The 12,543-nt window shown below is 41.4% G+C and overlaps 1 protein-coding gene across 16 annotated transcripts in view; it reads right to left on the bottom strand.

The window, feature by feature from the left end:
• The window catches only part of CCDC88A (coiled-coil domain containing 88A), a 374,196-nt gene that overhangs the window by 267,667 nt on the left and 93,986 nt on the right, over positions 1–12,543 (bottom strand). For all 16 annotated transcript variants that reach the window (XM_039529475.1, XM_039529472.1, XM_039529474.1 and 13 more), the window contains one exon: positions 7,369–7,438. In XM_039529475.1, the coding sequence (XP_039385409.1) occupies positions 7,369–7,438 (70 nt within the window). The remainder of the gene's footprint in view (positions 1–7,368; positions 7,439–12,543) is intronic.

Raw genomic sequence — 12,543 nt, 5'->3', positions numbered from 1 at the left:
ACCAGAGGAACTCTATCAAGTACCCCAGTGGATGATGTCCATCACCCATCAATAGGTGGTAATCTTGCCCCAATTGTGGGCGAGCCAGGCAAGATGGCCCACAAAGATGATCTGAGTCACTGTGGGAGAGGTAGGAAGAGGTTCGCAGGTCTTAAGGGAAGAGTCAAAACAGCTGTTTGAACAGACGGTATGAGGGAGCCGAGGCAGCAGAAGTGGCAGAGGCAAAATAGCAGGGTTGTTGGATGTGCAGACCACAGTGAGATTGCTCCCGGGGACATTGAAAGTAGGGCTGGTAGGTGGCATGGAAACAATCTTTGTTGCCTGCGGGTCGTAGCCGGGGTAAATACCAAGCAACTGCAAAGTGGCATGGGAATCCTTGAAAGAGTGGAGGAATTTGTCTGTCTTGTCACTAAAGAGGGAAGACCCTCAAGAGTGGTCTGGACCTACGTAGGGAAGCTAGAGAATTGGAGCTAGGAATCCTGGCAGAGCATGACACCGGTCACTAGAGTGTGGGATGCAGTGTCAGTGGCATCGACTGCAGCTTAGAGAGCCACCTTGGCAACCAGCTTGCCCTCATCCAGCCGCATCTGGAAATCTTGCTGCTTCTCTGCCAGGAGGAAAGCCTGAAACTCCACCAGCTTCAGGTAGGAAAGGAAATTGTATTTTGCCAAAAGGCCTAGTAAGTGGCAATGCAGAACTGGAGGCCCACAGAGGAATAAACTTTGCCCCCCCAGAAGGTCCAATTTCTTCGCCACCCTGCCCCTCCCCATTCCCCTGAAAGCCTGCTCCTGGCCAAGCCGGAAGCCAGAGTGGGACCAGGGAGCTCGTGTTCCTCCACCTGCCTGGGATAGGGGGCCCCCGAGAGCAGCCCCTGACCCATTCCCCACCCAGGACAGGTGAAGGGTCATGACTCCCCATAGCTGCCAGTGCATCTCTTATGCCGACCCAGCTCCGGCTGGGAGGGGGGGGCGAGGCTTTGAAGCCGGGCTATGGTAAGAGCAGCCCAGGCAGCAATGGAGAGCCACAGACCTGCCACCTGCCCTGGGTGGGGGTCCTGAGGGAGGGGACACAATCTGGGGGCTGCTCTTGGGTCCCCCCACTCTGGGCAGATGGAGGGTCCGTGGCTCCCCAGCTGCCAGCTTTGGCCCCCCCGTTCCGGCGCCCCTGAGGGGGGGTGACCTTGAGGTGTTGCTGGCGGAAGCATTCAGTCGCTGCATGGATCACAAGTGAATTGGGTGGTGGATGGGGTAAACAGGAAGTCTGTACCCTTAAATCAGATGAAGTAGCAGCGTTCAGCACACTTCGTAGTAGGGGCACTGGAAGCTGGGGTGTGCCAGACTGCTTGGGCCAGTTGGAGGATGGCCTTGTGGATAGGGAGGACAGTCTGGGAGAGTCCCAGCAGTTGCAGAACTTCCTGGAACTGGTTTTGTGCATCCTCGTTTTGTGCATCCTGGACCTCCACCAGGAGGTTGAGAGCCACAACCACTCACCAAAGCAGGTCCTGGTATTGGCTATGGTTGTCTGAAGGGTAGAGGGAAGGAGAAAGGGGAAAGCAGTGGATGTGCTATTTCTGGACTTTAGCAAAGCCTTTGATACAGTCTCCCACAGTATTCTTGCCAGCAAGTTAAAGAAGTATGGGCTGGATGAATGGACGGTAAGGTGGATAGAAAACTGGCTAGATGGTCGGGCTCAACGGGTAGTGATCAATGGTTCCATGTCTAGTTGGCAGCCGGTATCAAGTGGAGTGCCCCAAGGGTCGGTGCTGGGGCCGGTTTTGTGCAATATCTTCATTAACGATCTGGAGGATGGTGTGGACTGCACCCTCAGCAAGTTTGCAGATGACACTAAACTGGGAGGAGTGGTTGATACGCTGGAGGGTAGGGATAGGATACAGAGGGACCTAGACAAATTAGAGGATTGGGCCAAAAGAAATATGATGAGGTTCAACAAGGACAAGTGCAGAGTCCTGCACTTAGGACGGAAGAATCCCATGCACTGCTACAGACTAGGGACCGAATGGCTGGGCAGCAGTTCTGCAGAAAAGGACCTAGGGGTTACGGTGGACGAAAAGCTGAATATGAGTCAACAGTGTGCCCTTGTTGCCAAGAAGGCTAATGGCATTTTGGGTTGTATAAGTAGGGGCATTTCCAGCAGATCGAGGGATGTGATCATTCCCCTCTATTCAGCACTGGTGAGGCCTCATTTGGAGTACTGTGTCCAGTTTTGGGCCCCACACTACAAGAAGGATGGGGATAAATTGGAGAGAGTCCAGCGGAGGGCAACAAAAATGATTAGGGGGCTGGAGCACATGACTTATGAGAAGAGGCTGAGGGAACTGAGACTGTTTAGCCTGCAGAAGAGAAGAAGGAGGGGGGATTTGATAGCTGCTTTCAACTACCTGAAAGGGGGTTCCAAAGAGGATGGATCTAGACTGTTCTCAGTGGTAAAAGATGACAGAACAAGGAGTAATGGTCTCAAGTTGCAGAGGGGGAGGTTTAGGTTGGACATTAGGAAAAACTTTTTCACTAGTAGGGTGGTGAAGAACTGGAATGGGTTACCTAGGGAGGTGGTGGAATCTCCTTCCTTAGAGGTTTTTAAGGTCAGGCTTGACAAACCCCTGGCTGGGATGATTTAGTTGGGTTTGGTCCTGCTTTGAGCAGGGGGTTGGACTAGATGACCTCCTGAGGTCCCTTCCCACCCTGAGATTCTATGATTCTAGGATTGAGGACAGCAGCCAGGAATAGATCCAAGTGTCCGTCTGTGCCACCAGTGTACATAATTTTCCCTTTAATGGAAAAGTACCTCTTCTGAACAAAGCAGGGAGGTATCTTTACCCTTTCACCTCACTCCACCCTTATAGGGCTTACTAGTCTGAGAGGGACTCCAGGAGTTGCATTTACGTATGCTGGCTCCCCCTGGTTCCATGGATGCCTTAGGCTTAAAATCCCCCCTCATTCTTCTCTTCTGCAGACTAAACAATCCCAGTTCCCTCAGCCTCTCCTCATAAGTCATGTGCTCCAGCCCCCTAATCATCCTCAAATTGTCCAGACAAGGGCAACATGCACTCCCATCCTATTTACATTTACAGTTACTACTTGTAAGCATTCTAGCCAAAGTTTTCAAATTTGGGTGTCTAAATCTAAACACCTTAAGTCTCTATTTACACACTTAAATAAGTGATCTCATTTTGAAGTGTGCTACTCAAGCATATTTCACACTACAGTAAATTGAAACTGGATTTTCAGACCCACACCTCTGAAAATCAGACCACTTGTTTAGGTACGCAAGTTTGATATTTATTGTATGTTCAAGAGGTCAACGTAAGTCAATGCAATTACAAAAATCACAAAAACAACTAGGATCTCCCATAAATTAAAAATATGTATTTTACTGTGGGACCATTATTTCAGTTAAAAATTGCAGTTGGCAGGACTGTGCCTCATTCCTGTGGAGTCCCACATTTTTTCTATTTAATTAATCCTGCCAGGAAGACAGTCAATCTGCAAATAATCATACAGCAATCTCATTCTATTACATTTTCCCCATCTATATTAAGGCAACATTTTCATGGGTATATTGGGATGCTTTAGCTTTCATACTTTGTATTTTGAAATGCTAGGCTGTCATGTGCAAACATGTTTTTTTACAATATGTTTAATATGAATGCTGGCTATTATTCCCTCATGCATATCTTGCAGGAAGAGATTTCAGGTTTTCGCTAAAATACTCCACTGAGTGCACATAATTTTCAATGGATCCAACTCAAGACAGGATTTTAGTGTTCTACCATTAGAAATATGCCATTATAATAAGGAAATAACAGAGGAACACAATATTGCCATGCTGGATCATGCGAGTGGTCCATCTAGTCTAATATCCTATCTTCCAACAGCAGTCTGTACAAGATTAAATTAAGTAAATTAAATTACGTAAATTAAGGTGTCATGGGATAAAAGGAAAGGTCCTTTCATGGATTGAGAACTGGTTAAAGGACAGGGAACAAAGGGTAGGAATTAATGGTAAATTCTCAGAATGGAGAGGTGTAACTAGTGGTGTCCCCCAAGGGTCAGTCCTAGGACCAATCCTATTCAATTTATTCATAAATGATCTGGAGAAAGGGGTAAACAGTGAGGTGGCTAAGTTTGCAGATGATACTAAACTACTCAAGATAGTTAAGACCAAAGCAGATTGTGAAGAACTTCAAAAAGATCTCACAAAACTAAGTGATTGGGCAACAAAATGGCAAATGAAATTTAATGTGGATAAATGTAAAGTAATGCACATTGGAAAAAATAACCCCAACTATACATACAACATGATGGGGGCTAATTTAGCTACAACGAGTCAGGAAAAAGATCTTGGAGTTATCGTGGATAGTTCTCTGAAGATGTCCACGCAGTGTGCAGAGGCGGTCAAAAAAGCAAACAGGATGTTAGGAATCATTAAAAAGGGGATAGAGAATAAGACTGAGAATATATTATTGCCCTTATATAAATCCATGGTACGCCCACATCTCGAATACTGTGTACAGATCTGGTCTCCTCACCTCAAAAAAGATATTCTAGCACTAGAAAAGGTTCAGAAAAGAGCAACTAAAATGATTAGGGGTTTAGAGAGGGTCCCATATGAGGAAAGATTAAAGAGGCTAGGACTCTTCAGTTTGGAAAAGAGAAGACTAAGGGGGGACATGATAGAGGTATATAAAATCATGAGTGATGTTGAGAAAGTGGATAAGGAAGAGTTATTTACTTATTCCCATAATACAAGAACTAGGGGTCACCAAATGAAATTAATAGGCAGCAGGTTTAAAACAAATAAAAGGAAGTTCTTCCTCACGCAGCGCACAGTCAACTTGTGGAACTCCTTACCTGAGGAGGTTGTGAAGGCTAGGACTATAACAATGTTTAAAAGGGGACTGGATAAATTCATGGTGGCTAAGTCCATAAATGGCTATTAGCCAGGATGGGTAAGAATGGTGTCCCTAGCCTCTGTTGGTCAGAGGATGGAGATGGATGGCAGGAGAGAGATCACTTGATCATTGCCTGTTAGGTTCACTCCCTCAGGGGCACCTGGCATTGGCCACTGTAGGTAGACAGATACTGGGCTAGATGGACCTTTGGTCTGACCCAGTACGGCCTTTCTTATGTTCTTATGTTCTAAGATGCTTCAAAGAAAGGTGTATAAAACAATTCAATACACTGTTATTGGAGAACTTCTCCCCCAGGGAAAGTTTCCTCTTAAAACGCAAAAGTTAGGGACTAGTATGGCCTGAAGCTAAAGTTAATACTCTTTCCAAAACTCTTGTTTAATCTTTGAATCCAAATAAGCACCCAGTTCTTTTTTGACATCTGATAAGTTCCTGGCATCAGTGATGGTGGCAACAAGTTACACAGGCAGTGAATTAGGTGAAAAAAAAATTCTATTTATCAGTTCTGATTTTGTCACTTTCAAATTTCATTGAATGTCCCCTTGTCCTTTCATTCTGAAATAGGGTGAACAGAAGACCCTGCTTTACCTCTTCTATATCATCCATTATTTTACAATGCTCATCTTATTCCTTTCCTCACTGAGGTAAACAATCTCAATCTTTTCAATCACTGTTCATGAGAATTTTTCCATGCCTCTTATTCTCACTGCCTGTCTCTGAACCACCTCTATTTCTGCTATATAATTTTTGAGAACTGAACACAGGCCTCCAAGTGAGGGCATACCACTGATTTATATTATGGCATTGTACTACTTTGCAAATTATTTTCCAGCCTTTTTCTTATGTATCCTAACATTGTTTTTGCTTTTTTTTAAATCACTGCTGCACACAGAGAAGAGCTCTTCATAGAATTTTCCCAGCGATGGCCAAGCCTTTTACCTGAGTTGATAGTTAAATTAGGACCATGTAAGGTATATAAGTAGCTCAAACTACTCACTCTAATGTACATTTCACATGGTATTTGTGAACATTGAATTTCATCTCCCATCAGGTTGTCCATACACTTAGCCTAATTAGGTGTGTCTGAATTTCCTCTCAGTTTTCTCCCATCTTGAGTAACCTAAATAATTTTTTGTCATCTTCAAATTTTGCTACCTCACTGCTCATCCCTTTTCCAGATAATAAATATATTAAAGTACAATGAACCTGGTATTTAACTTTGTGATACCATACTGTTAGCCTTTTCCTATTACAAATATTAACCATTTACTCCTATCTTTGTTTTCTCTCTCTTAGCCAGTTTTTTATACATGACAGTACCTGGCCTCTCACATCTGATTTTACTAACATTAAAAAAAATGAAGGATTCAGTCAAACAAGTCAGAAGCAGGTGTTAAATGATCACTGGCAACAAAAGAAAAAACTAATACAAATAGATGAGGTCTCTGAAGCAAGTCAAAGCAAATCCATGGAATGTTTTGAACTATCACATGCAATAACTGTACAGTCTGTGGTGTTTGAGAATGGCGGGAACATGTTCAGACTTCTTACTACACATGAGAAAGGAGGCAGAAGTATTCTACATATACTAGAACCTAGGGAGCCGAGACCCTGGCTGTATGTGTACACAGCTCCCAGAAGTGAGCCTCCCAGGTGGGTCAACAGATATGTGCTAGCATGCTTGTGTAAGTGCTCTAAAAATAGCTGCATAGACAACAGCTTGAAGTTGCAGCTGGAGCTCAGGTTCTAAAACCTGCCCCACCCCTTGGCTTTAGAGCCTGAGCTGCAACTTCAAAGCACTACCTACATAGCTATTTTCAGAATGTTAGTGAGAGCCCCTCTACCTCAAGTCTGTCAGCCATGGCTGAGAGACTTGCTTCCATGGGCTATGTGGACATACCCTGAGAGGCCTAGGAGAAGATAGCAGCAACAGTCAAGATTAGAAAAGAAAGTCACAAATGAGTGGAGGCACAGTACCCAGGAAAATGGGAAATGTTACAGACATGGCTATAGAGACAGATTTACAGATATGGGAGGAGAAAGGAAAGTTCAGGGTCAAGGATAATGTCAAGGTTATAAACAATGAATTTGACAAGGAAGATAACAGATAGGTAGTTTTGTTTGAGATGGTTCCTCTTGCCCAAGAGAAATGATTCCTCCTTCCATGCACTGAAGCATGGCATGGAAAAAATTAAAAAGACAGTTATACTTTAATATAAATCCCAATGGGAGCATGTCTATCTCGAGGTTTTAGTTGTTTAATATTTTGTGTTTGTTCATGGTTGACCGTCAGATCTGAGCAGAAGCAATGAAATTAATCATTCTGTAGTCAAGTGTTTGCTAAAATTTTCATCAAGCCATCTGGTGTGGCTCATTCCTACCTGAGCTACATTTTCAATAAGCTAACTACAAATTTTAAACAATGAAATTAAAAAACTTACCAGAAAAAGGATTTTTGCCAATTATTAAGACATTTGGCAAAGACATCATGATCAACTGCTGCAAAGTCTCCTGTGGAAATTGAGAAAATTAATATTTTTAATTCATGTGTACTGAACCAAGTCAAACATCAAATGCTAATCACACTGAAACTGAAGTCAGTGAAATAGGAGTAGCTTCAAAATAATATATATCTTAATTCAAACTCATTCACACACATTCTAGATTTAACTGTTTGGGCTTTGTAAAAACCTTAAAGCTTTGCATCAATTCTACAAAAGCTTTGTTCTCTTTCTGGTGGCTGCAGAACTGGTGTAACTGGGCACTGAAGGATCATCCCAGTATAGTGAAATCCCCTAGTGGCACAAAGCCAGCATACAGATCCTAGGCCAACTACAGATCCTGAATCAAAGGAAGAATGCAGTAAAAAAAAAAAAAAGCCTTTTAAAATTAGCTGATATTTACAGTCCTATTAATAGATTATTGATAAATGTATTTATTTATTTTATACTTTATTTATACTGTAAGAAAATGAAAATTACAAATATTGGTCATTCCACTTTCTACTAGCTGTTCTTTCGCTTTTATGTTTTAACAGAGAGTTATGTAGGTATTAAGTGAATCTAAAACAAAATACACAGGTATTCTTAAAATGCTTAAAACTGTAAGTGAAGCCAACTACCATGAAAGATTCACTTTCCTTTATTTCCAAGTACATACTTTTGGAGGCTTACCTGGACGTGTATTTGAGACAATTAACACTATTAACAGCCAGCCATCTGTGTAGCTGTGCTGGTATGATTCTGAGTGCAGAGAGGCGAAATCACTATTTGCACCAGGAGATTTTAGCCTGGTTTCAAGCAGGGGTAAGACTGTCTACACTAGGGAGTGCTATGGCAGAACTACAGAGACAGTTGGTCACTGAAAGCTGTAATCAAGGCAAATCCCCAGTCTAAACAGAACCTAATTCTTTTGAGGCAGAGTAGTTTCCTTTCAGAGCCCAGATGTACATACCACAGCAGACGCCACCCCATTTGAAGCTTTGAAGTAACATTTTTTTATTTCTCATTATGGCACAGATTCAACAACATGTACAATACCAATACCCAACACAAAAAATAATACAACATACACACAATATGCAAGTACACTCTAGTGCAGTGGTTCTCAAAGTTGGGTTTTTTTTGCGGACCACTTGAAAATTGCTGAGGGTCTTTGCGGATCACTTAATGATCTTTCCAAATGTTGTTTGTACCATTAGCTAACTATTATAAAACTATTATTAAAACACTTTAATTATTAATGTTTTTTGTTCTACAAATAAAAGCACACAACTCATATTTTAATATCAGTAGTCTTACCTTTCTAATGCGATGGATGTGCCCTCTCTTCCCCGCCGCAGCAACCCCCGAGCTGTGGCGGGGAAGAGGGGGTCTCTCCCCCCGACAGCAGCCACAGAGCTGAGGCTGGGAAGGAGGGCCATCTCTCCCCGGCAGCCGCAGCCCTGGAGCTGGGGACAATCGCTTCTTTCTCTGGCTGCCGCAGCCCTGCACATCCCAAATTCCTTCCACCCCCTCTTCTGACCCCACTGCCCCCTCCCACCTACCCCCTATTCCGCCCAAGGCCACCACCTCACCTTACATGTGCATCTTCTCCAGGGTCCAGGCACCTAATTAGTGGAGCCACGCATGCGTGGCTCCACTAATTAGGTGGGTGGCCCTTCATTTTCTCGAATGGAGCTCACGGACCACAGTCTGAGAACCTCTACTTTAGTGATTAACTGCATGCAAGAGAGCAAATTTAAGAATTAAAATCAGAAATGCTAATTCACTTGATGCAGCAAATCTAAAAATGATGTTTCTGGGGATGGGCCTTGTTTTACAGTTAAGTATTGTAGGAGAGTTTTACACCTGAAAGTGGGATTTCTTGCAAATATTCTTAGCTATAGCTAAACACTTATGGGTAACACAGCTTTCAACACATGGTATAGGGATGAGCAAATTTATAGCTCAACTGATTAAGATTAGAGTAAAACTAAATTAGACCTGTGTTGCATATGCCTTAAGTGAGTTATACAGCAGACAGCAGAAAAAGCAAGGTGTAAACCTCTTAAGTTCCCTCAGTAAAGGACCAACCACTTGATGCAGAGTTTTATTGATAGTAACAGCTGTTTAAGCTTTTAAAGACCCTGAACTACATGGGCCAGTAAATGTTACAGAAAATATTTAGGTGGTAGTTTTGGCCTAGTTAAATATCAAAAGTTTCTGATAAATAATCATGATTTCTGTATATCTGCGATCCTGACAAAAAGACTAAATTCAACAATTTTGCTCTTTTCCCATTAAAAAAGGCTAAAAAACTAAAAGAAATGCAGAAGATTTAATTAAATGAAACAAGGACAAAAGATGACAAAGATAATGATACATGTTACAACTATTAACTGTTGAAGAGAGACTACCAGGCTAAAATTATGTATTTTAAAAAACAACATTTCTTTTTTATATTGCTAACATCTTAAATTAGTCAATCAGAAAGCATTTTAAAAATACCGGGCTGGTGTAATGCTCATCTTTGTACTCTTACAATACTGCGTTGTCTGTCATGCTTGGCTAGACCCCTTGGCATGAATTAGAGCAGCCTGAAGTGATAAATTAACTACCATTTTTAGAAACGTTGCCAACCATTTGCATAACTTTTCTTTCTTCATTATACAGTCAACTAAACAGGTTTTAACTAGTCTGCAACTCTGTTGCATAGAGAACTACAAAGTGGCTGTAATACAACTATAAGTAACTACTATACATCAACTCTCTGTACAGTTGTAGGAAAAGGGTAATGTGACTCCTTAAAGATCCTTCTATTTTTTTGGCCAAAACATTTGTTATACTACTACTAAGCTGCTGCTAAAGCTGTCTATTTCTGCCCCTCTAAAATCTGACAATATGAATGCCATTCCAAGTCTTACTGAGTAGTGTTCAATGAATCATGGGGGCCTAATCACCTCAACTTTGAATTGCAATCAAAGCTTGACCAGAGGTTGACTCTGTTGCTACTTCTTTCCTACAAATACTCTGAAGTGGTAACAAGAAGATCAACAATAGGAGGAAACACTACCTGTTGTCAAAAATATATATCCTCTTAACCCTCCCCATCCAACACGCACGCGCGCGCGCGCGCGCACACACACACACACACACACACACGGTAACTTTGAGCAGAAAAGGCCAAATAAAAAAAAGACGTTGACTATGCTATTGTTATAGAAAAGACACTATATTAGAGAACAGCTCCTGGCTTTAAAAATTAGAAATTAAAATCAACCAAAATAACCCCAGAAAGATATTTTACAGAACTGTTAACTTTTTTAAACTATGTTTAAAATCCCTTTGAACCTTGACATTAAAATCAATTTCCTGATTATTTTCCTTTATTGTACATAGACACTAATTTTGTTATTTCCTACTTGCTGAAGTCACGAGAGATGAATTACTAGCACTAATATTCTTTTAAATATAGAGAATATACTTACACAATCTTTTCTGTGGAATTATCTGGATCTATGGAACTACTCAGCTACTCACAGACAAAACTAAGACAATTTGGAAAGAAATGTTACATGGGATAATTTTAATTCTCTGAAAGATGTCTACTGGTTTGGACTATAAAATTATGGAGTATAAAAGTTATAGGACGCATCACAGCATTAATGGTAAGAATGGAATTTAAAATATTTCACCACAAAATTACACATGCTTGCACAAAAACAAGGTATCCAATTAAATGTTTTTATTAGACTACAGATACTGTATGAATTTAAAAAAAAGAAAGAAAAATACATGATAGGAATCTTTTCTTTCAAGAATAGTAAGTAGTCATCACCACCTAAGGCCTGAAACTCATTAAATGTAACCTAAGTTACGCACCATCTTCTGTCTCAAGGACAGATTTAGCATTTTATTATCCAGTTTTGCTGTGGCCTTACTTAAGGTGTTGTTTTGGCCAGAGATATGCATACATAAAAATGTGTTTTCTCACACAACCTATCTGCTTGTGTTGTGTCTTGGGCCATACTGGCTTACTTTATTAACAAAACTGTACTACTGTTAACACTGCACAACCAATACAGCTATGGAAGAAAGCTGGGTTCTATTGTGCCTCGCTCATCAATAAAATTGTCCGTTAAATTCTAATTTCAGAATTTTTATTCATGGTAATGTAAAAGGCAGAAAAAAAACATTGATTTTCAGCAGCTCAGTTCAATTAGATATATTGTCTATTTTTTTAAAAATCACCCTTTTACTTGTAAGCTGAGCAATATTGGTTGCACAGAGCTGCTTGAGCAGGTTGCTGGAAGGATTTTCTTTTCTTTTCTTTTTTTCTTTAAAAGAGGAGCAAGGAGCTACTAGTTCTGGGACTAGCCTACACGACAAAACTTGAGAAGCTGGATCAGCACTGCAGTGACTCCATCATTACTCTCCAGAATGGTAATGAGTAACTGCTCCTGTTTCTCAAAAACTGTCACCTGTTGAGTCCCTTGGGGTTCCATACTCTTCTCTGTTCTCTTTAATATGAGAACACTTGGAAAGATAATGAGGCTTTGTTGTCAACTATATGCTGATGACAACTATATTTCATTTCCCACTGATACAACTATAGCTAACATTTTCCACAAGCTAGCTCCTGGATGGAAAAGAGCTGGCTCAAACTCAACTCACGCAAGACCAAAGTGATGATGGCTGGACAGAGGGAAACTAGTTAGGACACTATCCTCCTCCATTTTTCCAGTGAAATCAACCTGTTCCCACTAATCAAAGTGATGCAAAGCCTAAGGGTCCTGTGTGACTTATCACTGAACTTGGATGATCACACAGAATCAAAAACAAAGTATCTTTTTCATTTTCTTGCTAGGAAACTCCACCCCGGCACATGGATTAGGACCTGGTCACAGTGGTACAGGCATTTTTCACCTCTAGACTTAACTACTGTAATTCACTGTATCTAAAGCTGAATGTGCAAATAATGCAAAGGCACCAGCTAATGCAAAATAGAGCTGCCCCCTTCTTCCACAGTTTAGGCTAAAAATTCATCATGTCTGTGCTCCAATCCCTTCAATGGATCCCTATACAGTTCTGCTGCTAATTTAAATCTTCAAGGCGCTTAACAGATCAAGTCACAGC

This window comes from Mauremys reevesii, linkage group 3 (assembly GCF_016161935.1).
Source record: "Mauremys reevesii isolate NIE-2019 linkage group 3, ASM1616193v1, whole genome shotgun sequence".
NCBI classification, from domain to species: domain Eukaryota; kingdom Metazoa; phylum Chordata; order Testudines; family Geoemydidae; genus Mauremys; species Mauremys reevesii.
The sequence above is the reverse complement of the archived record's forward strand: the minus strand, read 5'-3'. Positions and strand labels throughout refer to the sequence as shown.